This window comes from Dermochelys coriacea, chromosome 18 (assembly GCF_009764565.3).
Source record: "Dermochelys coriacea isolate rDerCor1 chromosome 18, rDerCor1.pri.v4, whole genome shotgun sequence".
NCBI classification, from domain to species: Eukaryota; Metazoa; Chordata; order Testudines; family Dermochelyidae; genus Dermochelys; species Dermochelys coriacea.
The window spans coordinates 22064895-22091287 of NC_050085.1; the positions used below are offsets into that span (position 1 = coordinate 22064895).

General features: G+C 62.6%; 1 protein-coding gene across 10 annotated transcripts in view; it reads right to left on the bottom strand.

Moving 5' to 3' along the window:
• Positions 1-378: 378 nt before the first annotated feature.
• Positions 379-26393, bottom strand: part of PLEKHG5 (pleckstrin homology and RhoGEF domain containing G5) — a 113755-nt gene continuing 87740 nt past the window's right edge. For 9 of the 10 annotated variants that reach the window (XM_038376849.2, XM_043499943.1, XM_038376862.2 and 6 more), the window contains 20 exons: positions 26079-26208; positions 25521-25623; positions 24784-24844; positions 24107-24198; positions 23002-23138; positions 21926-22089; positions 10888-11073; positions 9641-9811; positions 9066-9161; positions 8528-8578; positions 8007-8156; positions 7800-7910; positions 7570-7719; positions 7039-7176; positions 6833-6952; positions 6464-6596; positions 5707-5822; positions 4779-4936; positions 3554-4513; positions 379-3238 (listed from right to left, as the gene is read on the bottom strand). In XM_038376849.2, the coding sequence (XP_038232777.1) occupies positions 3229-3238; positions 3554-4513; positions 4779-4936; positions 5707-5822; positions 6464-6596; positions 6833-6952; positions 7039-7176; positions 7570-7719; positions 7800-7910; positions 8007-8156; positions 8528-8578; positions 9066-9161; positions 9641-9811; positions 10888-11073; positions 21926-22089; positions 23002-23138; positions 24107-24198; positions 24784-24844; positions 25521-25623; positions 26079-26208 (3237 nt within the window). In that variant the 3' untranslated portion in view covers positions 379-3228. Of the gene's footprint in view, positions 3239-3553; positions 4514-4778; positions 4937-5706; positions 5823-6463; positions 6597-6832; positions 6953-7038; positions 7177-7569; positions 7720-7799; positions 7911-8006; positions 8157-8527; positions 8579-9065; positions 9162-9640; positions 9812-10887; positions 11074-11837; positions 12119-21925; positions 22090-23001; positions 23139-24106; positions 24199-24783; positions 24845-25520; positions 25624-26078; positions 26209-26393 lie in introns of those variants that run through there. The other variant, XM_043499946.1, reaches the window with a different exon arrangement.

Below are 26393 nucleotides of genomic sequence, written 5' to 3' on the forward strand. Positions count from 1 at the left end.
CCTAACCCCAGCTCTGCCACCTCCCAGCCCGCACGGGACCCAGGAAGCTCAATGCCTGGTGCTCTGGAGCCGGCGTGCCCGAAATAGCAGGGGCTGGATTCTAGCCATGCCAAGATGCCTTCTCACCCCTCTGACTTGTGGAGGGTACAGGGCTGGAACAAGGCTCTGCACCTCACCCCGTGTAAGGGGCAGGGCTGGAGGGCATACGCAATGGCTGCTCTGGTTTCCCAGGGGGCCAGGTCGGCTGCTCTGAGCTGGACTGGGGCAGTGCAGTGTTTTGCATGGCCCCAGAACACAGCCAGCCACCCGAGCAACTGCCAGCCAACAGCTGCAAGGCCCCCACTGCACCCGCACCCTTGTTAAAGGACAAACAACAACTGAGCGCACACGCACTGTCTTTAATGGTTCACCTGGGAGGCAGTGGCGGCAGGACGGGATAGCACAGCACTGGGATAATGTTCAACGGACAAGATGGACTAGCCCCAGAGCCAAGAGAGGACTCCTGCTCTGCAGCCCCCAGGGCAGCCTGGGGCCCAGCCATTCAGCTACAAGTGGCAGGGAGGAAAAGGGGAGGCAACACTGCTTCCCTGCCGCAAACCAGCCAGGACGCAGTTTCAGAAAATCAACACCAAGCTTAATAAATATGCAACTTTATATACACAGGTCCATGGGTGAGCGTGCCTGCCCGCGGGGCTGGGAACAGCCGGGCAGAGGAATCTGCCACCCAGCCGCCATGTCCCTTCCCACTCTCTGCTGCCGTTCTGCAGCAGCCTCCACGGCCTGTTGGCAGCCAAGTGTAATGAACTCCACCGAGGCCAGCGGTGCCCTGCCCTCTGCCATCCAGGCAGTACCGGCCCCAGCTGCAGAGGGCTTGGCTTAGTGGAGGGAGCCCAGCCAGGAAGGAAAAGTGGTCCCCCTCCCTGGGGCTGCAGTGGGAAGCGTTGGGGTAAGAACTTATTGCCACTGGGTGCTCGCTGCACAAGCCTCCTGCTGCTGCTCCAGAGACCAGCTCTGGTGGCCAAAGCATTGCCCCGAGGCAGGGGTCTGAGTGAGGCCTACGCAAGGCCCCCGTGGCACTGCCCCCTCCCCAGCACAGTGTGCACTGACCAGTGTGGGAGAGTGGCAGGTCCAGTGCTCCCTTCCCACCCGCGGGAACACTAGCCAGCACAGGGCCCTCCGTGGCCCCCCGCTCCCCACAGGCTCCTTTGGTCTCTCCCACACACCTCCATGCTAGCCACTCCATACACAGCCCTTCCTGGCCTGGCTGCCTGCCCGGGATTCCCTGTAACTGCCACCAGTTGCCCGGAGGATCCAGCCCCCCAGGAGGTGAGGAGCCCCCAGCTGCACCCCTGCAGGAGCAGCGCACCCTCAGCCAAGCAGGGCAGCCAGCAGGAGAGGGACCCTGCGGCCCAGCCCCCAGCACCACTGCCCAGCCTTTCCTTCCCGCAAAAGGTGAGGCCGGGAGCCCAGACAGCTGGAGCTGGGAGCTGTGGTGCTGATGGGTCCAGCCATGCCCCTCCCCAGTCTGACATCAGCCCCACTCCCCAGCCTGCCCCAGCTTCCTCCACCTTCCTAGCCCCTGTGACCTTGCCACGCCCATGGCCAGCAGGGCACAGTGTCCATGGCAGCACCCTGCTGCCAGGACCTCTCACTGTAGCTCTCCTTCCTCTTCACCCACTGCCAACGTTTGAATCCCTTCCTCAGTAAGCCCATCGCAACTTCCTGGAGCCAGTGCCTGAGCTACCCAGCCCACTGCCTCGGTGACAACGCAGCCCCCCAGGGCGTTATCCTCAGTGGAAAACCACATTTCGGGGGCTTTGGTCATGCAGGGAGAAGCAACTCACCCCAGCAGGGAGCCGACAGAGCAGCTGTGGTGGCTGGCGGTGGGCAGGGGCTGCCCTGGTCTAGCTCCTTGCTGCAGTGCTGGAATTTAAAGGGGCTTTTGCTTCTGGCTCCTGCAGCACAACCCCCTTCGGGACACAGCTGCCATCCTCTGGAGAGCTCCCAGGGTGACCAGGCTGCAGACCGCAATGGCATGTGAGCTTAGAGGAAGGGGAAAAGTTCTGGCTATTCCCCTCTGCCCTTTCCCTTCCAGCTGCAGGTGCCATGTGCCGCTGCAGGAAATGCAGCTTACCACAAATAAAGTGCACTCCGAACCCCCGGCTCCTGGGCAGGTTTCACCCTGCAGCCCTTGCGACAAACAGCTCACTGCAGAGATGGTTCACAGAGAAGTGGGAAGCTCGACGATGGGGTCCCAGCAGGCGGAAGGTCCCAGTCTTTGCTGTAGTGTTTGGCTCTTGCTGAACCTGATGCAACGTGGCTTGTGTGTCTCCCCCATTGCAAAGGCCAGTGGTGCATGGAAGGCTGCAGTCACATCCAGCTCACAAGCCCCAGCCTGTGCTGCCAGACCCTGGGGAGTGGGGTTGTCAGTCCGGAGCTGGCCGCAGGCCTGCGACGGGACAGGCGAGTTCGGAAGCCCAGCAGAGTCTGTGGACCAGGAGCGCGCCAAGGATGAGGTGGCAGCACTGGTCCCTGCTCACTGACTGTCAGGAACGCTCCGAGCACCGCCCAGGCCAGCAGCGTGGGGCTGGGCTGCAGCGCCTGACGTCTGGGAAACAGAGGTCCTGTAGGGGGCGCCCTCGGCCCAACTTCGGCTCCAGAGTTCTCAGGCGCAGCTGCAGGGGCTCCAGTGCAGCCAGCTCCCGAGATTCAAAGTGCAAAGGAGCAGCTCCCGGCCAGCCCCAGTCCTAGGGAGGGCTCCCTGGCCAGCCCAAGCGCGTCCACCTTCAGGGAGGAACCCAGGCCACAGCTCCATGGAGTCGGCCCCCAGGCACGCCACACTCCCATAGACGCACACGCATCAACATACTCCCCACACGCGCACGCACACGTGTACATGTGCACACTCCCCACATGTGCATGCACACTCCACACACGCACGCACTCCCCACACGCGCACCCTCCCCACACGCGCACATGCACACACTCCCTGTACACACGTGTACATGTGCACACTCCCCACACAGACATGCACCCACGCATGCACACCCTATGTCCATACACCTGCGCCCTGTCTCTCTCCCATCCACACGCAGCCTAGACACGCTCCTGGCCGCTGCTTTTGGGGCCTGCAGCCTAACATCTCCCAGCGCCCTGGGCGCTTGTGCTCCATCGTCAGGGGTTGGTGGAACTGGCAGCCCTGCTCCTCTCCTGGAGCCCCTGCAGCTCTCAGACCTCCCTGCAAGAGACAGGCAAACAGAGGTGCTCTTAGCTGGCTGCTCTCTGGCACGCATAGCCCCAGGGCACCTCCCCCCACCACACGGAGCCACGGGGCTGCCACTCAGGGAAGGAGATTGATGGGGAAAAACCAGACTTTGCCCCATGCATGTGCCCTGCCACGTGGGTGAGGGAGATCTGCAATGGCCCAGCCCCTGGGGCTGCTGGCGCCAGCTGGCTGCAGCCCGGCAAGCGTCCTTGTGACTGTGCAAGGAGGCCCACGGGCTCCCCCCACGCGCCCACCCCGGCTAGCCCAAGCGAGCCCCGTGACACTCACGAGGCGGTCAGCGTGGAGTTGAGGAGCAAGGTCGTCCTGATCCTGTACAGCTGAGCCAGTGTCAGCTTGCGGTGCTGGGCCGCCTGCGGGTCTGACAGTGTCCGGTGCGCAAGGGGCAGCTCCTGGCAGCACTGGGTCACGGCGGTGCTGGGAGCCTGGCACGGGGCACACGCCCCCTCAGGCCCTGCTGGGTGAGTGTCCTGCCCAGACCCAGCAGGGGACGTGTCGCTGCTCTCGGCTGGGTAAGCAAAGCCCTTGGCACACACCAGCTCCTCAGGCTCGGAGAGCTCTGACGAGGAGCCACTGCTACTGCAGGTGCTCAGGCTACTGCAGCCCAACCGGCCACCCCCGCTCCCGGCGCCCGCCCTGCTAGTCCTCTGGAAGCCAGCCGGGGCCTCGCGCCGTGCAAGTCCTTGGCTGGGGCCTGCCAGGAAGGTGGCCGGGCCCGGAGCCGTGAAGAGGTCGCAGAGGCTCTTGCTCTGGGCGAGGAGGGGCGAGGCTGGGATCAGCTGCAGCAGGCTGGCCTCCGACTTGGACTTGAGCGCTTTCACCTTGCAGGGCAGGAGCTGCACGGGCGTCCTGCGGCGCAGCTTGGGCGAGGGGACGCACTGCACGGGGGGGAGCCCCCCGTCCTCCGCCCCTGGCTCCAGCTGCTGCGCCTCAGCAAACTCCTGGATGGAGGTGGGGGAGAGGGTGCCGTAGGCACTGTCGATGGATGCCGACCTGCAGCCGCTGGGATCCAGCATCAGGCAAGTGGAGCTGAGGGGGGCGCGTGTCTCTGCAAGCTCCCCGCCCTCCTCCAGCAGCTCCCGGGTGGGGGTGGTGGATGAAGCGGTGGTGCTGACGGAGGTCTCGTCCGATTGCGAGCTGAACGGTCCCACTTCCAAGTCCGGGAAGGAGAGCTCCTCGCTGGCATCCACCACCACCACCGAGATGGTCTCTGTGGAGCCGTCGGAGGGGCTGCAAGAGCAAGGAGAGAGTCAGCCAGGGATGGGGGCTGGGAGGGAAGGCCGGCTCCAGGCTGGGGCACACTGGGGCAGGGCAGGAGCGAGGGGAGCGGCCAGCACTGGGCGTGATGAGTGCTTGGGGCCATGATGGCATGAGGTGCCAGGCCTCTCCTGCGGGCCGTGCAGCACTTGGCATGCCGCATTTCCCGGCTGGACAGTCTCCCCGGCCCGCACTGCAAGTGGCCCCGAGCTCTGACGGGGGTGGGGGGGTGTTGTACCATTGTTGGGAGTCCAGGCTGTTGCTGCTCCTGCGCAGGATGGTGGGCGAGCTGGCTGCCGAGGCCCCACTCTCCCCGTCCTCTCCCTCCGCCAGGCTCTGCAGATGCTGTCGTTGGCTACGCTGCTGCTCCTGGAGACGCAGCTGCTGCAGGAGGTTCTGTGGGGAGGGGGCAGGACACAGCTTAGGAACGGGAGAACACGGCCGTCCCCACCTGCAGCTCCCAGCTGGGGCGCCGATCCCCAGCCCAGACCGGGGGCTCCACCCAGGTCAGGGGCTGTGTGCTCACCGGGACTGCCCGGCAGTGGGCCCGGTTCCCAGCAGCATGCACACAGCCTGAGACATGCTGCCCGTGCCCACACAGGTCTGCGGGCTGTGGAGCAGAGACGTAGCACTGCCACTGGCAGCCCCCGGGGAGGGGAATGGTAAAGGAGGGAGATTCACTGCAAGGCATGACAGCATGTGGCACTGGCCCTTCCAGGGGAAGTGTGCACTGTCCGAGGCTGTCTCCACTGCCGAAAGCGGTGAGATTACAGCGAGAAAACCAATGCCTGGGAATGACTGTGCTTCGAATACTCCTGGGGACAAGGTCACCCTGGGGGGAGAGAGGTGACACCTCGGGCAGTGGTCGAGCTGCCTGTGTCCCCGTGTGCATCCAGTCTCTCTGCAGGTCTGCTTGCTGCTGGCAGAGCTAGGAGTGCACAGGGCAGGCCTTGGCTGCGTCTCCATTTCCTCATCTGGCCCCCTCTCAGAGAAGGGCACGTGCTCCGAGCTGGTGTAGGAAACCCCAGGCTGGTGCCAGCACTAGATGAAACGCCCACGGCCTCTCAGATCGGGGATGCTGCAGCGGCTCAGCACTGGCGCTTTGGATCCCAAGGCCTGGCGGAAAGGTGCTGTGGCTGGAATGCAAGTGCTTGCTCCCGAGTCACCTGTGCATTGTACAGTGCCTCGATCCAGCCACGGCACAAGGACTGCCCGCTGGCCTGGAAGGTGTAGGCTCCCACGGCGCTGCGCAGCTCGTTGAGATAGATCAGGAGGAAGGAGCCTGCACGGGGGACAGGAGGCAGCAACCAAACATGAGCAAAGGCACCTCTCAGCGGCCCGGGCGAGTTACCGCAGACACGGTGAGTGCCCAGCACGGGGAAGCAAGGAGACACGCCAGCTCTCGGGACAAGGCCAGGAAGGCACCAGAGCAGCAGAGCGAGCAGGGGCTCAGGGTTAGGCCATGTGTAGTCAGAAGGGGCCTAGTGCCCAGGCCCCAGGGACAAATCACGCTGCAGCCTCTGTCCGCGCCAGAGCCCCCGGGGCGTTGGGGCTGTCACACTGCAGGAGGGCAGGGTGCAGAGGCTGTAACAGCCCAGATATGAAGGGCAGGAGCCAAGCCATTTGCTCCCCATACTGTGGGTTGCACAGAGGCCCTGGGGTCCCTGGGGCTGGGAGCACTTGGGGGTCAGTCCCTGTTGGGATGGAGGGAGAGCCCTGTGCCCTGGCCACCTCAGTCTGCCAGCGGGGAGCGGGATTCAGTCTCCTGCCCGCAGGCTGGCAGGACAGGGGGAAAGAGAGAGAGAGGAAGCTCCTCCAGCTCGGAGGGGCTGTGAGGGGCTAGGGGAGAGGCTCTGAGGAGAGGAGCCCAGGGGAGCTACACAGCCAAGGCCCGGCTCTCGGATCCCAGCCCCGCATGCTCACCGGGGTCCTTGAGCTCCCGGCAGACGATCTTGTCCACAAGCAGGGGCTGCCGGATGACCTTGGTGCGCTCAGCCTTCTTCACCGGCTTGGTGATGAGGAACAGGTCCGTGAAGAGGAAGCAGTAAACGTCCATCTGGAGAAGGGAACAGCACAGGGCTCATGGGATCCTGCTGAGCAGCCAGGCGCTGGGGCAGGGGGGCAGGTGATACCCTGGAAGTCGTGTTACCGAGTCATGCCCACAGGAGCCGTTCCCAGGGCCAGCTGCACCCTCCACCCCCAGCTCATCCAGCAAAGGAAGCCTTGGCTGAGGTAACTGCCAGGCCGGTCCCGGGGGCTGCTTGGGAGCTCTGCTCTGGCCGCACTGCTCACCTTGCTGTCTTTACCTTCCTTCATTTTCAAGCTCCCCTCCAGGAAGAGCTGCCGCGTGTCCTCGGGCGAGGTGCCCGGGATGGGGGCCGTCAGGTCCAGGTGCAGAAACTCCTTCAGGAGCTGCCAGCAAGAGAGAAAGGACACAGTCAGGGGCCTGGGGCAGGGTCCAGCCCAGCCTGCACACCCCCTGCCCACACAGCCCATACCTTATCCACCTCCTCCGTGCTGCTGTCCACCACCTCGTAGGAGTCAATCCGGCTGAGGATGGCCACCAGCCTCTGCTGCTCCTGCCGCTGGCGCATCCGCGAATTCACGTGATTGATGAACCGCTCCACGGAAGTGATCTGCCACAAGGGGAACGGTCAGAGGCGCATAGGGGAAACTGGTGGCTGGAAGCCCCTGGCGCAGCAGGTCTGACGAGGAGCCCTCCCCATGCCCTGTGCCCCACGCCCTGGTCCAGCAGGCTTGGCAAGGAGCCTGCGGAGGCAGGAGGCAGAGTCTGGGTGACCCTGCCAGGCACAGTCAGCACTGGCTGCAGAATGGGGACACGGCTGCTTGGGCAAATTCGCACGTTGTGCAGCGGCCGCCCCGGCCCTGGGGAGAGGGCACACGGGAGCCCGCTGCCAGCACCAAGGCACGGCAGGGACGCAGGCTGCACGCCCTCAGCCGCTGACTTGGCTGGCAGCAGTCTAACCGGGGAGGCATGGCCCATCTGCCCGCACTCCCTGGCAGGTTACCATGGTGATGACAGCGTCCCGGGTGCAAGGGTCGTCCGTTTTCTTCAGCACCGACTTGAGCAGCAGCGGGTACTTGGTGAGGCGCTGGTGCGGCTTCACCAGCATGTCGCTGAGCTTCAGGCGGTTGCACTGCTTGTGCTTCTCTGCCCACTGGAAGCAGAGACACGGGTGTGTTAGTGACTCGGGGGCGGTGCGCGCCGGCACCGCGTGCACCTGGCTCCAGGCCTTACCGTCACGTAGACCCGGAAGAGGTCGCTGTCCCGCAGCAGCGTGCGCATGTACTCCAGGCAGCCCTCCTCCTCCATGCAGTAGTGGATGTAGGGCTTGAAGAGGGAGCCAAACTGCAAGGCAAACCAGAAGGCCAGTCAGAGCCCAGGGCAACTCCCCGCCAGGCACAACCATGGCAGAGCGAGCGGCACCTGGGGTCTCACACCCACCATTTTGAATCCCTTCAAGAAGTCCACAGGGTCCAGCAGCGCCTTGGTTTTCCTGGCCTTCTCCAGGACGGGGGCCATGATGCTGCCCCACAGGGCGCGGTGCAGCTGGATAATCTCCTGGATGTTGCTGAACAGACGCTCAGCTTCCACCTGTAAGCACAGCAAGGGGTGCAGTGGGGCTCTGGTGAGGGGCTGCTTGGGGGCCAGAGAGCTCCTCCCAGCGTGGGGCGGGGCCGCTTGGGGGCCGGGGAGCTCCTCCCAGCGCGGGGCGGGGCCGCTTGGGGGCCGGGGAGCTCCTCCCAGCGCGGGGCGGGGCCGCTTGGGGGCCGGGGAGCTCCTCCCAGCGCGGGGCGGGGCCGCTTGGGGGCTGGGAAGCTCCTCCCAGCGCAGGGTGGGGCAGCCCAGGGCCCCTCGCTGGCCCAGAGCGAGGGGCAGAGGCTGGGACTGGCTTATGCCCGCGAGGACCCTGCAGGCGATGATGGACTTGCTGCCCCCGAGCCCTGGGGTGGCTGGGCCCTTACCTCACACAGCAGCCCTGACTCCTGCAGGTTCAGCAGGCAGCAGAGGAAGAGCTGCGAAGAGAACAGAGAACCGGCAGTGCAGAGCCGGCACATGCGACCCTCCCTCTGCACATGCCCACGCCCACCGGGCCACCAGCGGGGAGATCTCAACAGGCCGCAGCCCCGGAAGGGGGTGTCCCTCCCCACTGGGGGCCGGAGGCTGCATCATGTGCAGGCCGTGACGGACACCGGTTAGACCCAGCCCAGCTCCAGGCTGTGGCTGCGAGCCGACGGCCGGGCACAGCCGAGACCCAGCCAGCCAGGGGCTCTTGGATGCTGCACTGGTGAGCGCAGGGTACAGAATAAACTAACTGCTCCTGGCAGAGACGGAGCCAGTGAAAGCTGCCCTGGCTCAGCCCTCTGCCCCCCGGAAGGGCACATCACACTCTCCTGCCTCCACGAGTCATTGGCCTAACACCTGTCGTGCCCCCCACAATGGCTTGGCAGGAGCCTGGCTCTGCCCATTCCCAGGGCCACGAGGCGGTCAGGGGAGACTCACGTCTGTGATCACTTTCAGCTTCCGGATGTAAGTGGCTTCTGTTTGCAGCAGCTCCCAGATGGCCTCCTGCTGGTGGCACTGCCGGCGCGTCAGGGCCTGACGAAGGGCAGAAGGGTCAGCACCATGGGGCTGTGGGGGCCGGGGTGCTGAGACCCCTCAACACAGTGTGATGTTCCCACCGAGAGCAGGACAGACGGGGAGTGAGCCTCCTGCCTGCAATCGTCTCCCGCGCACGAGGCAGCCGAGCGCCTCTCCCAGCCAGGATGCGAGGAGAGGCCCTGTCTCATGGGCCCAGCAGAATCCCAGTCCCACAGGGCAACATCCCAGAAGGGGGAAAAGAGGCCAAGGCACTGAAATGTGTTTGGGGGAAGGTCCAGTTCCCTCCTGCCTGGCCACCTGCGGTAACAGGTGCAGTGGGCCCCAATTAGCAGCCCGTGGGGGGTAACAGGAGCAGTGTGGCTGTAGAAGAGTTGCTCTAGCCCAGCCTTTTGGGAAATCTCACCCCAGGACCCCAGCACCCTGCTGGGATGTTCTGCACCAGCCAGAGCCCCCTCCCCACACACGCCCAGCATTACCTCCGTGCCCTCGATGATCTCCTGCCAGCTGTCTTCCAGGCACAAGCTGGTGTCATCCTCTTCTTCCTCCCAGGAGTCCTGGTCAAAGCGGAGCTGCTGGGGGAGCTTGGGGAGGCCGAAGATGCTATAGCTGTGCAGCTTGCTCTCCAGCTGCTCCATCTTATCCATCTCCTAGCGGAAAGGAGCACAGCTGGCTAAGAGTGCACAGCAGTGGGCGAGGGGGTTGCTTCCACTTGGAGGGTCCCTCTCCCATTGCCAGCACTGCCCGCTCAGGAGCTCACAGACCCAGCTTCCTGCTGGGAGAATCCCTCCCACCGAGGGGCTGCAGAGCCTGCATCAGCGTCCTGGAGCACAGCGCCTGCCGGGCCAGGCGGGAAAGGAGGCTAATGGGATGGGGCAGGCAGCTGAGGCGCTGGCACAGGGCATTCCCGACCTTTGGCCATCACTGGGCCTCGTGCCAGGATGCTGGGCAAGGAGCCCCAGGCCAGGCAGCTGGCATGCAGCGACAGGTCCCTGCAGAAGGCCTGAGTGACTCACAGTGGGCACCTGCGGGAGCCTGCCTCAATCCAGCCCTGGGGCTGAAGGCCACCGAGAGGACAAAGGGCACGGAGAGCTGAGGCAGAATGGAGGTTGCCACTCCCGCCCCAGCTCTGCCCCGGCTCAGCCGCAGCAGCAGCGAGCTCTCGGGCAGCAGCCCCTGGTGGGTTCCGGACCCCGATGCTGTTCTGCTGAGCTCTGCCACAGCCAACAAACCCCCACCCCCTTTCCAAACCCAGGCAGCTCCTGGCTCTGCACAGGTCTCCTTAGCTGGGCTGAGAGCAGCCAAAGAATCCCGCCAAGTGGCTTGTCCAGGAGGTGCCTGCCGCCAGCTCTGGGGTTAGGCCCATTGCTGCCAACTTCAGCAACCTCTGACCTCCTGCCCCAAACTAACCCAGCGCCCCAGCAAAGTGCACGGACCGGCCTTGCCCAGCAGGCAGGGGACACAGGCCAACACCTGCCAGAGGCTTGGAATGACGCTGCCCCTCCCAGACATAGGTAGTCAGCACCATCCCCCCAACAGCCCACAGCTCTGCCCTGCAGAACCTGGCACCCAGGAATTCCTCCCTGGGCAAACAACCCCAGGTGGCAGCCAGCAGAGACTATGGGGGAGGCGCTGCTCCTAATTCCACTCAACAGCAGAAATTTGGGAGCCAAGAGTCCCTGGGAGCAGGGACAGGCCCAAGCCTGCTGCCAAGCAGCTGACATACCCGTCCGAAGGGGCCGGTGCTAGCGCTGGAGCCAAAGAAGCCACTGAAGCGACTGGCGGCCCTATTCTTCCACGTATCGATTCCATTGCTGGGCAGGGAGCAGCTGAAGTGCTGCAGGGGGTCCTGGCCCGGGATGCTGGAATCGCCCAGAAACTCGTTCATGTTCTTCCGCTTCCGCCCGGGGGCCTGGAATTCCAGAGAGAGACACCTTAGGAGCTGCTGAGAGTGGGGAGAACTCACGCAAACAGCCCCATGCAGGGGCCAGAGCTGCCCCATCCGGCCAACAGCCTGGGCTCTGCACACCTTGGTGAGCCAGTAACCCTCCAGCAGCAGGTGAAGGAGGCGGGCGGCAGCTCAGCCTGCCAGGAAGAGGGTGCAGTGCACAAAGCCCCCAGGGCTGCCCCAATCCCTCTCCAACCCACAGCAGGGCCTTGCTAGTCTTGGAGCAGGATGGCCGCAGTCAGCTCCTGTCCAGTCCAGGTGCCACCTGAGTGACACGGTGCACAGAGCCCTGCACCAAGGCTAGGCGTGCAGGCACCAGCTCCGAGACAGCCTGGCGTCCTGCCAAGCAGGGCTGACATGATCTCAAGGGCTCTGGGAAGGGGGCTGTGGCTGCAGCCCAGTGCCCTGGGACACTGGCTACATCTGACCAGAGCCTGTGGGAACTGTGTTCACTACCAGGAATCCAGTCACCCACCGGGCAGAGAAACGGGCCAGAGGAGAAAGCCAGCCCCAGAGCTCTGCTGCCATGAGGCTGTGGGAAAGGACTGGCTAGAACTGGCCCTCCAAGGCGGGCAGCGAGACCGCTCACAAAGCAGAGCGAGGGATGGGTGAGCAGATGGGCTCAGGTCTGCGCAGTCAGCCAGTGCGAAACTCGGCCCTCCGAGCCCCTCACAGCTCCGAGACCCCTCAGACATGGAGCGAGCAGCCCAGGGGCTGCACAGCCTCACCTTGGCTGGAGCAACCTTGCGCTCATCCCAAGGGTCTCGCATGCAGGACAAAGGCACTGAGTTCCTTCCAGAGCAGCAGCGGCAGCTATGTGGGCCACAGAGCAGGTGAGGGGGAGCCAGCCCAGGGAGCTCTGAATGCCCAGCCCCATGACTCTGGCTGAGTGGGGAGAGGGGGAGGGCTGCTCTTGTGTCAACAGTATGCAAAAAGCCTCCAGTCCTCAGGAGCGATTGCATTGCTGAGTGGGGAGTTCGTGATGCCCTGGCAATGAGACATTCCTCTGGCGCGGCACCTCCTGGAAAGCCAGGGCCTGCAGCCATCTGCAGGCATAGGACAGAGGTGCTAGGAAACCCCTGTTTATCCCACCTCCCAGTGCATTCTCAGCCTGCCTCTCAAAGCTGGAGTTAGCTCAGACCAGCCCTGAGCAATCATTAGCCAGAAAAGAGCTGCCAGGGCTTGTCTGTCTCAAGCAAGGCTCCATCCTGGCTATCAACTCCTAGAGATTATCCCCAAGGAAACTGCCTGGGACAAGCCCCGGTAGGGCCCGGGAGTCTCAGCCGGCTCCCTTCCCCATGTCAAGCCATGTCTGAGCCCAGCTCAGCCTGGCTTTCCAATGCCCCCAGCAGGTTCCACTCCCAGCTGCAGGATCTGGCTACACAGAGGGGCGAGCTCAGCCAGAAATCGGCCCCCTACCCCTGAAACTCAGCTGGTTCCTCATCCTTCAGACCCTTTGAATGCCTCACTGGGGTGGCCAGCGGGGCCTTCCCAGGCAGCCGCTCTGCCTCCTGCACAGAGCACACCCCATGGGCCCAGACAGACCTGGCCTCTTTCCCCTTGTCTGCTCCTGGTTCCCTCGCTCAGCAGCAGAGCAGACAGGAGCCTACGCGCACACGGACAGGGGGCAGGGGCACATGCGTTTGCGCACAGAGGGCACGGGTGTGGGGGCACGTGCACACACACACACACACACACACACACACCCCAGTGGTGCTCGGGTGGGCTGTGTCCGTTCCATGCGTTTGCTCCCAAAACCGGCTGCTCCTGGGGTACGTACGAGGAGTCAAAAACTCGTCCAGACCCTGGGCCATGTTTTCATCACCCTCTGGCAGCTCTGTTTTGAGCAGCCCAACTCGAGCTGCCTGGGGCCTGAAGATGCCGCATGCCCGATGGCTGCCCGAGGAGCTGCAGGTGCTCAGCCCTCTGGAACCGGCCCCAGGCGGCTGGAGCTGGGCTCCAAACAGGCACCCAAAGGTAGTGGGCACGTGGGGAAGGTGGCTCCAGCTGGCTGGCTGTGTGAACACCCTGGTCTAGTCTGTCGTAGGCTCTCCTCACTGGGTCCCTGCTCTCAGCAGGGCGGAGACTGGGCGCTGCACCCCACACTCCCTGGGAAGGGGGGCTCTGCTCCTCAGCAGCGCTTGCAGAGCAGCGTTCTGGGCATGGCAGGGACTGGAGCCTGGCCTTGGCTTTCTGCTCATCAGAGGAGCACCGGAAAGCCAGCAGCGTGACGCGAGGGGGAGCTGCTCTGCAGTCCCCTAAGCCCCACGGCAGCAAGAGCTGAGCTCCCCAGAGGGCTCTGCTCCCTGCATCTGGTGACAGCCCCACGCAGTGCAGAGCAACAGCTGACAGCGAACCCCTCTGGGGCATTAGACTCCCAGCTGCCTTTCTGGCCCAGAGCTCGCCGTCACTCCCGGGCACGCACAGTGGAGATGGCAACACTCTGGCAGGCTGCAGGCTCCCGGCCCTAGCATAGGCCAGGGGTTAGACACAGGGCCAGGCGAGTGATCAGACATGAAGCCTCAGCCAGCTCAGATCAACGCAGCGCACTTCAGCTCCTTCTGGTCCCAGCCACCTCCCTAAGCTAGACCTGCAGCTGCCCCAAGTACACAAGCTTCTCGATCCTCCTCCAACTCTCCCTGCAAAGCCACCATCCACCCACCCCTTTGCTGGTTTGCTGGCCAGCCCTGGTAGGTCTGATGCTGGGAGCCCACAGGTCACCAGGGCACGATCCAGCCAAACGTCTCGCCAGGTGGGGGCCAGTTCACTCCTGGGGCCTGGCTGCCCAGCTGCGGTAACTGCTCAAGCCCTGCTGCCTGCCCCTGCCACACTCCCATCTCCCCGCACGCAGACACAGGGCCCAGCCAAGCCCTGGATCAGCCCCTCAAACAGCAGCAATTGTGACAGCAGACCCAGGGCAGAGTTCTGCACACGGGCCAACCCCCGACTTGGGGCATTCGAGCCATGGCTCTGCCTATCAGGGCGGCTCACCCCAATATGTGCCATTGCAGCCAGCCCGGTTTGTGCCTGGCCAATACACACCCAGCAAGGGGCACTGCTCAGCAGAGCCCTGCCACTACTCCAGAGCCATGCTCCTGCAGGGGCTCTGGGCTGCCAGGGGAACCTGTCCCTGACGACAGCTGGATGCATTTCCTCCCCCTGGGGCAGACGTGCCCGTCACAACGTCTGAGTGTCACCACAACCCAGCTGGGGAGCTGAGGGGCCGCCCAACGTCACAGGGAGCCCGGGGCAGAGCCAGGAAGAATGGTTTGTTTTGGCTAAAGCTGACCCAGGACTCCTTTGCACCAGGTGTTGTACACACAGAGATCCTGCCCCGAAGACCTTACAGACTAAGTAACCCAGATGTGCCGAGTCCCCAGGAGCCCACCCTTCCTCCTGGCAGTCCCTGAGCACAGGGAGGGTTCCTGCTGCTGCTCCGTCTGGCTCTCCGCTGGGGTCACTGCGGCCCTGGACACTCTGCTGAAATCCAGGCAGATACCCAGAGCATCAGCACCCTGCCTGCCTGCCGCCCCGACCACTCACCTGGCAGCCCACGTCCATGGGGCACACGGACACAACGGCCACATCCCTCTCACTCCCAGAACACAGGTGGGGCCAACTCTTCCCAGCCATAAGTCGGCCAAAGGCCATGCTGATGCTCAGGGGCTTTTCCTTCATGCCAAGCGGTGTGGGGCAGGGGCAGCCCAGTCCACGCAGAGGGCCAGGCAGTGCAGGAGACAATCCCCTCTGGGGACCAGGGCTCCCTCCTTAGCACTGAGACAGAATGGGAGAGGCCCAAGCTGGCCCTGAAGGGCAAATGATCCAGCCACCGGTCCACTGACAGCCCGACCCCACAGAGAAAGCACCCACCCATTCTGAGCATGAACTGCAGGGGCCGGGGCTCTGACAGGCACACCCTGTCAATCAGCCTGTTAGCCAGGCGAGGGACACCTGCCCCGACAGGAGAAGCCTCTGCTGCAGGGAGAACAGCCGCCCAGTGAGCGAGGTGCAGGCCTGGGCCTGCAGTCGCAGCGGGCAGGGGAGCTCTGTCCTTTCTTGCTCTAGAATGGCCCCTGGGGCAGCCTGGCTGGGGCGCCCCCGTGACCACAGCATTTGTCAGCTGCTGTGAGGGCTGTGAGAGAAAGGATGGAGAGCCACACCTAGGCAGCATACGGGGAGCAGCCCCTGCTGGAATTTCCCAGCCTTCGGGACAAGCTGGACACACCAAGGCACCTGTCCATCCAGCTGCCTGCTGGCGGAAACCCCATGGTGCATATGAATGGCACACACAGGAACTAAGATCCAAACCCCACCTCCTTACCCAGGGATCAGGGAGGTCTGCTGCCTGCCAGTACACGGGTCTGTCACCGGGGCAGCTGGCCCCCCGCCCCAGCACTGGGGCAGCCTGCTCCCCTCTACCCAGTGCTACGCCCTCCCGCCCAAGCACATTCCCTTCCAGAAGTTGCTCTACCAAGGCATGCAACAGGAGATCAGGGGGCCATCCTCTCCCTTGGCAGTGAACGACGTTGTAACAAGTCACCCCAAAAAGCATGGCCCAGGGAACAGAACCAACCCCATAGCCATGCTCTGAGCACACGACTGACACCAGGACACCTTCGCTCAGGCTGAGCTGAGGGCATGCCAGCTAGGGCACTTCTTAGCTTCAGGTGGCATGTGACCAGGAGTCATCATCGAATTTGCTCCGTTGGTTGGATCAGCAGCTTCGCCGGCCCAGGCTGGGCACTGACATGGAGCACGACGTGAACACTGACCCATGCCCCCCGCTCAAACCACCAAACCAAGTGTGGTTGTGTGGCAGGGGGCTGGCCCCGGCTCCTGACAGCATTGACAATCTCCACGCAGCTCGTGGGCTGGGTGAAGCTGGGTGGGGTATTCCTCAGGCAGGGACCACACGTCACAACACAGGGGCGTGGCTGCTGCAGGCACAAGGGGAGCACCAGCGACATGCAGGGGCGAGAGCAGGCGATGAGGATGCAGCAGGGGGAGCCCGAGCAAGGCGGCATGGGGTGGGGGAGCTCTGCAGGGAGCTCAGTGTGGACTCGGGGAGCAGTGAACTCCCTGCAGAACCTCATTTAAGGTGTGACCTCTGCCTATCATCTCCCATGTCAGCAACTGGCCGCTGGCTCTTGCAGGGGATCAGTGTTCCTGCAGACACGCGGCGAAGGGGCCAGGACTCCGCCGCCCACTCACCCTCTGGCCCACGTGGGCAGGGCCGCATCCCAAGGAGGTAACTCACTTTCTCCACACATCCTGGGGCCTCCAGTCCCAGGTGGCCCCCAGCTGTCCAGCAGCGCACTGACTCTGGCCCTTGCATCTTCACCCTCCAGCCTGGCCTGGGGCTCTTGTTAGTGGCTTTGCTGTGGCGACATTCCAGCCCAGCCCCCTCCTGTCCCGCCAGCGCCTGGCGACGCCAGGCTGTATGTGGCCTGGCCATCGGCTTTGGGAGGTGAGCCTCCACCACCTGAACATTGTACTGGTGGATCCTTGCAGCCACGAGCCCTGGTGGCACAGCCAGCTCTCTGGGTTGTGGGGTCAGCAGGGGGCTGACACGGGCAGGGTAGCTCCTCTCTGGCAGCTGGTCCTGGCCTTGGGAGTGAACCGAGCCTTGGGCGGAGGGCTCAGCACGGAGTTAGGTGCAAGGGCGTTTTGCTCCTGCTGGTGCCTGGCCCCACAGGGAGAGGCAGGAGAGTCCTGTCATGCCCAGACTGATGGCTCGGGAGAACGCGAGCAGCGCCTGGGCTCACACACGCAGGGCTTGCCTGGGAACAAGGTGTTTTCCAAAAAAGGCCCCAAAAACAAGCTGCAGAAACATCTTCAGGCTGAATCCACATCCCCTGTGGCAGCAACTAACTAGCCGCTCGTTTCTGGGAACGGAGGGGCAGCACCCGGCTGGGACATGCTTGCTCGAGGGGGGACAGCAGCTAGCCTTCTGCACAGAGATCTCACCTGCCGGGGCAATGGGCTGGGAACACGGGTCCACGGGTGCAGCTCACCTTTGATACAGAACCCAACCTTGGAAAAGCCAGGCACAGACCTGGAGAGACAGTTCCTGTTTGCCCTGATCTACGTCAAGTCTCAAGACTCAGGGGCACACCCACTAAAGAGAAGTCACAGCCCAGGCCTCCAGCAGCCCTGGCAAGGCCAATGGGAGCTCAGCTCATCTTGCACATGCGCGCCTGTGGCATGGAACTGCCCTGGCAATGCACACTCAGCTTTATGTGGCTGCACATACGCACGCACAGAGGTTTGTGTATGCGCACACAGGTTTATGTGGCTGTATGCCAAGAGCCATGCAGATAAGCTGATCCCAGCCCATAGTAATGGTTGGGGTGATGAAAGGTGCCGAGTGATAGCGCATTACCCTGCAGGGTGAACTTAGAATCATAGACTATCAAGGTGGGAAGGGACCTCAGGAGGTCATCTAGTCCAACCCCCTGCTCAAAGCAGGACCAACCCTGACTTCCACTACATTCCCCTCGAGGGGATGTGGCCCTGCCACCGGGAGAGGTTTTGTAATAACTGGGCTATCAATTTAACCGCATTGCAGCTCAGCTGTAGAAAGGGAGTGAAAGTTCCTAAGAGGTCACAATAACCTGTAACAAATGTTGATGGGAAAAGGGAGACAAGGACGGAATTAGTCAGCTGCTGGTGGAACTCCAGGGCTGTGATCCAGTCACGCCTGGTGGTGTGTTGGGAAGGAGATCAACCTGGTGACCAGCACAGTGAGGTAATGGCTAGTCCACCCACCCCTCCCTTCTGGAGCTCTTCAAAGAAAAGGAAGACTTGCGGGGTGGGGGGAATTAGCCCAAGGAGTGGTCTGCTGACACCCACTGCTGTGAGCTGACCGACCCCCATCCCCACCCCCACCGCCTCCTGGGACCATGAGATTTCTCATAACACCTGCGTCTTTGTCCTCCTAATCCTGAGAAATAACTTGGCCAGGCCAGGCCAGAGAGGGACCCAGATGGCATCACCACCTCCGCTGGCTCCCACTCAATCCCGAATACCCCCTGGGATTTGAGACAGTCGTTCCCACCCCCCACCCTTATGTGTTCTGTTCCTTCCCACCTTACTTTTGTTCTCTCCTATCTCTTGTCTTTTTCCTTCTGTGTAGTAAGAGTCTGGCTTAGTCAGCCAAGACTCTGCTTGGCACCGCGCAGTAAGCCTGGGACCAGAGAAGCAAGTAAAAGCAATGCCCGGAACAGCCTGAGGCTGGTACACATTTGCTGGGCTTGGACTGGTGGATAAGGCCATGGGCTGGGCCTGTGGTTTTCTAGCAGCCAGGCTGCGAGTGCAAATCAACACCAGAGCCAGAAGCCGGTTTTGTTTCTTTGCTGGGCTTTTCTCTCCCCTTTCGCGGGTTTGTCTCGTTTGTCTTTTAGGAAACGGGAACAGACTTTAACAGAAGTGACAGCTCCAGCCCATCTCAACTAACTTCTTCTCTTTCCCCAATAGGATGGTCATCCCATCTTTAATGCCATCGGAGAGACTGCCAAGCAGGGGTTCCTTTAAAAGCTCTCCAGTTAACAGGACAGGGAGCCAGGGCTGCTGTCACAATGACAAAGTTTTATTTAACACTTAGCATGTTGAATGCTTTACCTCTTTTCCCTTCTGTATCTTTAACAAGGGCTAAAGGCTGTTCACTGGGGTGTTTGCCATGGCAAGCGGCTGAGCTCTCCGGATACCAAACTCCAACCTCGTTTAACACTGTTTCATGTTGGACAGTGACTGGGTATGTTACCTCCTTTGACTATCTGGGCCCATTTACTCCATCGTATGTTCTCCCAGTTCTCTACATGCAGCCCTGGGAACTCACTGTCTGATTTCCCATGGAGCTTGCTGATCAGAGGCCCAGATGTAGCGTGGTTGGGGCTGCACAGAGAAGCAAGACCACTTCTCATGGCAGACTGAAGGCAGCCACTTCCTGTCACTCCCTGCTGGCCTGGGATGCACTGGAAGGGGCAGGCGGGTGTCATGCCCCACTCCCAGCCCCTCCAGGACACCCCGCCCAGAGGTTCCTCCCTTTACTTAGTACAAGCCCCTCTCCCTGCCCCATGTGACTTGCCTCAATAACACCCCAGAGAGGCATGTGCCTGGCCTGCTACCTGCCAATATTAGCTACATGTGAACTGACAAACCCCTCTTCTCCATAACCCCTTCAGCCTGCCCCAACTCCTCACACTGCATCCAATTCATGTCACTCATGGCTCCTCCCCATGAAATCCTCCCTCACCCCCCCAGCCAGCAGGACAGCTCCCCCCTTGGGCACTGGCATCACACCGCCAGGAGCAGGCTTTTGTCCAAGGCTCAGGAGCAGGAGGCAGCCCCGTGCTGAGGTCAGGCGCAGAGGAGCCGCGGGGAGTGGGGAGACACGCTGGGGTTTATTCAGAGGGCAATTAGGTGTGGGAAAGCAAAGTTCCCAGAATCAGGGCCAGCCTGTGCTGGGAAACAGGCCCCGAGCTGTGCACCGTCCAGCGGGCTCTAGCCACGTCACGCTGGGCTGACTCCCTCACCATCCTGCGCACGGAGGCTCCAGCCCCCTGGGAGCATGCACCTATCGCTGCTCCTGGGTGCAGGTTTCCCAGAGGAGGTGGCACTAGCGGGGGGATTTGCTTTGGACAGGGACTGGGAGAGCCAGCATGGGGGCTGCCCCAGAGGCCTAAACCCCCACAACCCGGGGGACACCAGGCGCACAGCCGGCTGGGCTGGCACGCAGAGCCCAGTCAGACATGCCCCTGTCACCGAGTCACACTCACACTTGGCAGAAATTACACACACCCAGGTCTCAGTGTGGCCAGGAAGAATGGCTGGGACTGGACCCCCATCCCCATCTCATCTGACTCACTCCTGAGCCCTCCCAGGTGCTCCCCCCACGGAGGCTGTGCTGGGAAGACCCACTGACCAACAGGGCGCTGGCCTAGACTGTCGTGTGCCACAGCACCACATGGTGCCGCACGGGCGCCAGGCTTGCCAGGAGGCAGAGCCTAGCCCAGATGTGGGGGAGACAGAGCTGCATCACCAAGCTCCTGGAGGATGTGACCACAGACACACACTTCCTCCTCAGCTTGGCAAACGCCAGTAGGCTGAGGGGGAAACCCCAGGCCTGGGTTAATGCCACGGCTGAGCCGGGCTGGCTCCTCGCTGCCCTGTGCCCCAGCTCTTGCTGTTCCCCCTGACCCACTCCCAGCCCTGCCCTCACCCTCGGGACTTGGGAACCTCTGCTGGCACTCACACTGGACCCCCTTAGCCGCTCCCCAGCAGCGCCCCTGACACTGCAGAGGGAGCAGGTGCAGACGCCTGCCTCAGGCCCAACAGCTCCTCTCAGCAGAGCCTTTGCTCAGCAACCTGGTTCCTCATGGGACTTTAGCTCTGGCAGCAGCCAGCTTGGGCACTTGCCTCTCTGGGCTGCAGGGAGAGGAAGCTGCTCCAGCCCAGCTCTACCCCAGATTCCCAGCCGAAGTCCCAAGCACCTCACACAAACCCAAACATCCGCCCCAGCCTGGCTGTGGGCTGGAGATACTATCCTGCCCCAGCAGGAATCTCTTGCATAGCGTTGCTGCTGCATCCCTGCCCAGAGGCAGCCGCATTTCAGGGCTCAGTGTGCACAGAGGCTGCAGAGGTCTGTTAATGACTGGAAAACAAGCCCATATTTCAGGAGGTGTCTGCACCCTGGAAACCATGAGCTGATCCACGTGAGCATCAAACAGCCTGAGCAGACATGGCAGATCCACCTGAGCAGGTGTGAGCCAAGGTAAGTGGCGCCTGAGCAGCACACACCTAGAATTACAGCTGGGCGGGAGATTTTCACCAGAAGTTTTTCGCCAGAAAAAGCTGATTTTCCTGGACAGGGTCAGGTTTGATGAATTGACGTTTTGAAACTGCTGAAACATCCTGTTCCTGTGTTTTCAAAATGAAAAGTTCTGGTTTTCAGTTCAAACTGACGTCCCGTTTCAAAACGTAAGTTCATTCATAAATTTTTAAAGTGTTCAAAAAAATGAAAAAGATCAAAATCCTAGCAACCCATTTCCACTGATAGGAGCCACAGCCATCCTGGCGGTCCATCCCGATTCCCACTGGGAACCTTGTCTGAAATCTCCAATTCGCTCCATTTCCTACCCAGCTCTGCCTGGAACCCTGGGCCTTTCCCTGCGGGGGGCAGGGCCAGCTCTCCCCAGTCAACATGCAGCCCTGCGGGCCAGGCAGGCAGGGGACAAATGCTGCAGATTGCTGAATGGAGGAGCTGTTTGTTGACTAAGATTCCCCTTATCAGGCAGAAGGCTTTGGATAAGCTGAAACCTTTGCTTGCCAAACAAACAATTGCCCATCAACAGCTCCATTTATTGTCTATATCTTGATCTTATCAGTTTGCTCCCTGATAGGGAGAGACATCCCCGAGACCCAGCCACAGTGCTCAAGGTTCAACAGAGAGGACACAGCACCCCAGGCCCCAGGAGACAAAGAGGGCCCACTGCGATGACCTGCCAGGCACCCCACGCAGGCTGGGCCACTCTGGTGTTTCCTAGCAAGAACCCCACAGCTCTACAGAGAAGCCCCGTTGTCCATGGAGAGGTGAGCCCGTCTGTCTCAGTGTCCTGCAGTGTCAGCTCCTAGAATTCAGCTGCCCACTGCTCAGTACATCGGCCGGATTGGTCTCAGCAAAGTGCTTGGTACGGGGCCACCACACAGTCACCTCCCCACCCTACCCAGGTCCCAACAGCTCCGCTGAGCCCCCAGCCCCGCCGCCGCCCAGACGCCACGCTGGCCCTCCCTGCTGTTCAGCCACCCCCCAACTCACCAGGATGTCCATGCTCTCCCGGCGGAAGGACGGCTGGTCCAGCCTCTCGCCAGCGGGGGTGAAGAGGAAGGTGGAGGCGGAGCCTGAGGAGTGCATGATGGGCAGACTCAGCGATTTGAAGTCTTTCACGGCCTGCTCCACCTTGAGCTCATCGCCGGGTTTGGCTGTGAGGGGAGCACAGGACGGGGTCAGCCGACGGGCACCAGTCTCAGCACCCAAGCGATTGCTATGGGTAGCGGAGTGACCCCCGTGGCTCCTGGCCCAAGGGCAACACGGCTCACCCAGTGTCCGTGGCACGTGCCAGACGCGCACATCCTGGGCACACGGCTCTGCAGGCTGCAATGGCTGACCAGTCCCAGCGGGTCCCCACCATGGCTGGGCGTAGCAGACACTCCTACCTCCCCGGGGGCTGCAGGAAGCCCAGGTCTGTCCCGGTCCATTAGCCTGAAGCCTAGCCGGACGACAGCACGGCATGCCCAGCCCTGGCAGGAGCCCACTGGGCACTCGCCCTCACTGCCACACAAGCCGAGTGCACTCCAGGGGGGCTTCATCCCCTCCAGGTGCGGACGCTGCTGCACTGCTCAGATGGTGACCCTTGCTGGACACTGCAGGAATGACGCTGGGCCCTGCCTTCCTCCCCTGGCTCCCCCAGGGGATATGGAAGGGGACGTGCAGCCAGGAGCCACTATGAGTGAGGCTTGGCCCCCTACCCCAGGTGCAAACTCAGCCGCCCCCACCCTGCAAGCTGGAAAGTCTGCTTACGCAGGCCCAAGGGAGCTCAGCACCGCGAGTCCTTCTCTCGCTCCCTGGGCAGAGGCTGGATTGGAACCACGCCAGCCCTGACTTGGGCTGAATGGGACCCTGCGTTCCAAGAGGGGAAGGTCCCAAACCCCATTCGCTATGGAGCCCAGGACGCCATGGACCTATAGCCCAGAGGGCAGCAGAGCCACTTCAAACATCCCCCCAGAGCCACTTCCTGCAGCACCTCCTTTGCTGCGGGGCAGCGCGTGGGCTCTGCGCTGGGGCATCCGCCCTCCCGCTGAGCCATGGGACACATGGGGCCGGACGGGGCACACCTTTCACTCTCAGGTAGTGTCCCCCGAAGCGGTATGCTTCGAAGCTGAGCGACAGAGGCGTGTTGGACTGATCCAGATAAATATCCACCTTCGCCAGCTCGATGCCTTTCCTCTCGAACACCGGCAGCAGCACCTCCCTGGGGGGCAGCGAAAGAGACGTCGGCCCAACTTCCTCCCTGCCCTGGGGCTGGGCTCAGGAAAGAGGGTCCTGCACCCACTCAGAACAGGAACGCTGGCCAGGCACACTGTGAGGGGAAGGAGCTCGGCGGGCAGCGCTGGGGACATGCACAGGGCTCCTGCTGCTGCCACCACTCACCACCCTGCTGGCCTGGGAGCTCAGCGACGCTCTCCCCAAACACCCGCCTGCGAGCAGGCCGGTGCCAAACACACAGCTCAGCTGGTGGCTGGGGAGCAGCCACGGCTCCCACACAAGGGCACCGCTCTCGGCTCTAGCCAGCAGCTACTCGGCCTCAGCAGTTGGCTAGAGCCACAGACACCCCGCTTGGAACACATGGGAGGAGAAGCTGGCAGGGGACTCTGCAGGGTAACCCGTCACTGCTCCTGGGAGAGGGCGCTGTGGAGATGGCTCTGAGAGGTGATGCCCATGGGGAACAGAAGGGTGGCAGGGACCCAGGTGGGGCCCGGAGCAGGTTTCTCCATGAGCGTGTGGCCAAGTCAAAGACAGCAGCCTCCCAGGCACCCCAGACAGGCACAGTGGGTGACAACTCCCTGATGCAGCTCCAGGACACCCCCCAGCAAAGCACCACAATGGGCGGTGCCAGTCCTGGGGCCCCTCCATTGCTCAGTGCAGGGTGAGCCAGCGGGCCCTGGGCAGGGCACCTATGCGCTCATTAGTCAGCAGCACCCCCCTGCGCCCAGGGAAGCCAGGGCAAGAGGCCAAAGTGAGCAGGGAGCTTCGGGGAGGCGTGGAGCACTGGGCAGTGCCAAGGGCACATCAGCTTCTGGATCAGGGTTAGAGTCCACAGCTGACCACCCCGGGACCCCGAGCCTCTGTACGGCACCTGGAGTCACAGGTCCATTCTTTGCCCCACCCCACGAGCAGTCCCAAGGTCCCAGCCAGTCTAGCTCGGTGGCCATGACTCACCCCAGGGATTTCTTCTTCATGGCTGGGACGATCTCTGTTTCTATGTCCACATTCAAATCGAACTTCAGGGTGAAGCACTCTTTACTGGGGTCCTGGGGTAGGGGGCAGGAGTTAGCAAAGCCATTGCCCAAGCACCATGGACCCAGAGCCAGCCCTCCATCCTGCAGGGTCGGTGTCCCTGACTTCCACCTGCCTGACCATCAACCCCCCAAATCTGTGCAACTCCACGGACTCCTCCTAAGTCCGGCCTGTCTCCTTGCACAGCTGTGCCAGAGCTGGGGGGGAATCCACCCCTTGTAGGCACAGGCCTAGCTACGCAGCGTGAGCCGCTCCAGCGGGAATCCAGGGAATGGAGCCCTCGCTAGAATTGGGGATGGGGGCCTGTCACTGGTGGGGTCACCCACACTCTGGCTCTGTGAGGAGCTGGGACAGACAGACAGACAGACTGCAGCAGGCAGGCTACGCTCCCCTGCTGCCCTTCAAACCAGAGCTGCGGAGCGTCGGACCTCACAGCATCCCGAACGGCTCCGGGCAGCAGCCGAGCGAGGCCCCCCATCCCAGCATAGGACACTTGCTCCGAGGCTCTGGTTCCATGCCCAGACCCAGCAGCCTGTGCCCAGAGGCAGCTGCCAGGGGCCCATGAGTCACAAAGCAAGAGACAAAGCCGGGCCCCTTACATCCGTGTGTCTGCGCCGGGCTTTCTTCTTGGGGAGCTTCAGCGCCGAGCTCTTCTTGTCCCTACACGGCACAAACACACAGTTACAGGGACCGCCTGGCACATGTAACCTGGGCCTGGCAAGAGCAATGGCGCTCAGAGAGCCCCATTCCCTACCCCACGCCAAGACCCAGGGGCTGAGCAGACTCCAAAGCCCCAGGGAAAGCAGCAGCTGCTCCTTCCTATTACTGCCACTGGAGCCAGACTCCCAGCCACGTTACACCAGGCCCCTATACCCCATGGTCACCCCAGCTACAGCCAACGGGAGCCGAACCCCCTCGCCTGGAGTAACGTCCCATACTGCCCCTGGCACAGGGCTCTGACCCGCTGCGCAGGATCCACGAGTTAGGGATCGGCAGCAGCGAGAAGGGAGGGGGAACAGGGCAGGGCAGCAGATGAGGCTGGAGAAATGACTAGAGGGTCTCAGGTGACGCCCTGCACAGAGCAAGCCAGCGCTCTACAGTGGTTCATTCAGTCTTTGAGACAAGCCCCCGGCCCTGGGGAGGCGTCAGTGCATCCAGACCATACTCTGTAGCCTTAGACCTGGTGTCTTGATTGTTAAGTGCAGCTGTGCAGTGTCCCCGTACCCAGGTCCCTCTGCCCCTTGGGCCCCGGCATCCCGCTGCCTCCGGGACCCATCTTGTCTGCTGCCCAGGAGACGGAAGCACCACCCCTAGCCCTTCACATGGAAATACTCACCCTTTCCCATCCACTAGTCCTTCGTCCTCCTCCTCCACGTCGGAGGCAGGGCTGGTGCGTGGGGGGCATGACCGCGTGGATACGTTCCGGGCCAGAATGGAACCTGCAAGCAGGAACGACGGATGAGTCACCCAGGAGACCGAGCCCCGTCAGACCCCGGGCACAGGTCGATCCCTGGTCCCTAGGCTCAGCACTCCTGCCCGGCAGCTCTAGGGCTGGGAGACGGGGCCCTTTGCAGACGCATGGGGAAGTCCCTCCTGCTGCCTCTGCCAACAGGCCCCTCGCTGCTCCCTCCGCTGACAGCCTGCGCCATCCACGAGGATCCGCTCCCCTGCCTGCCTGGTGCTCTGCTGGCAAGAAGCCCTGTTGAGGGGCGTTTGGCGTGGCAGGGCTTGAGGGGAGCATTCTGGGAGGCTGAGCCCTTGGGAACAGGCCCCCAGGACGGAACAGGGCAAAGCCCCGCAGCGGGGAGGAGGAGGCCCGCTGAGGAGAGAGCACCATCGCTGACGTGCCCCATGGGGAAGCCACCCAGCCACCGCCAGGGCCCAAGGCTCTCACCCTGGGGGGGCAGGTCGAAGCGGATGTGCCCGTCAAAGTGCATGGCGCCGTGGAACTTGCGGTCACAGGCCTCACAGAGGTTCAGGGGACTGTTGCGGTTCAGCAGCTGGCACTCGCCGTGGTGACATACCTGCAAGAGGTGAGAGGCCACTGGACAGAGCCCTGACCGCTATCAGCGGCCAGCGGGCTGGAGATGCAGGGTGAGCCAGAGACCAGGCCGCCTGCTGGTTACACCAGGTCCCTTCGCTGCTCCCTGCGGTAAAGGGGCTGCGGTGCCAATGGACCCAACCATTGGGATTTCCCCAGCAGGCAGAG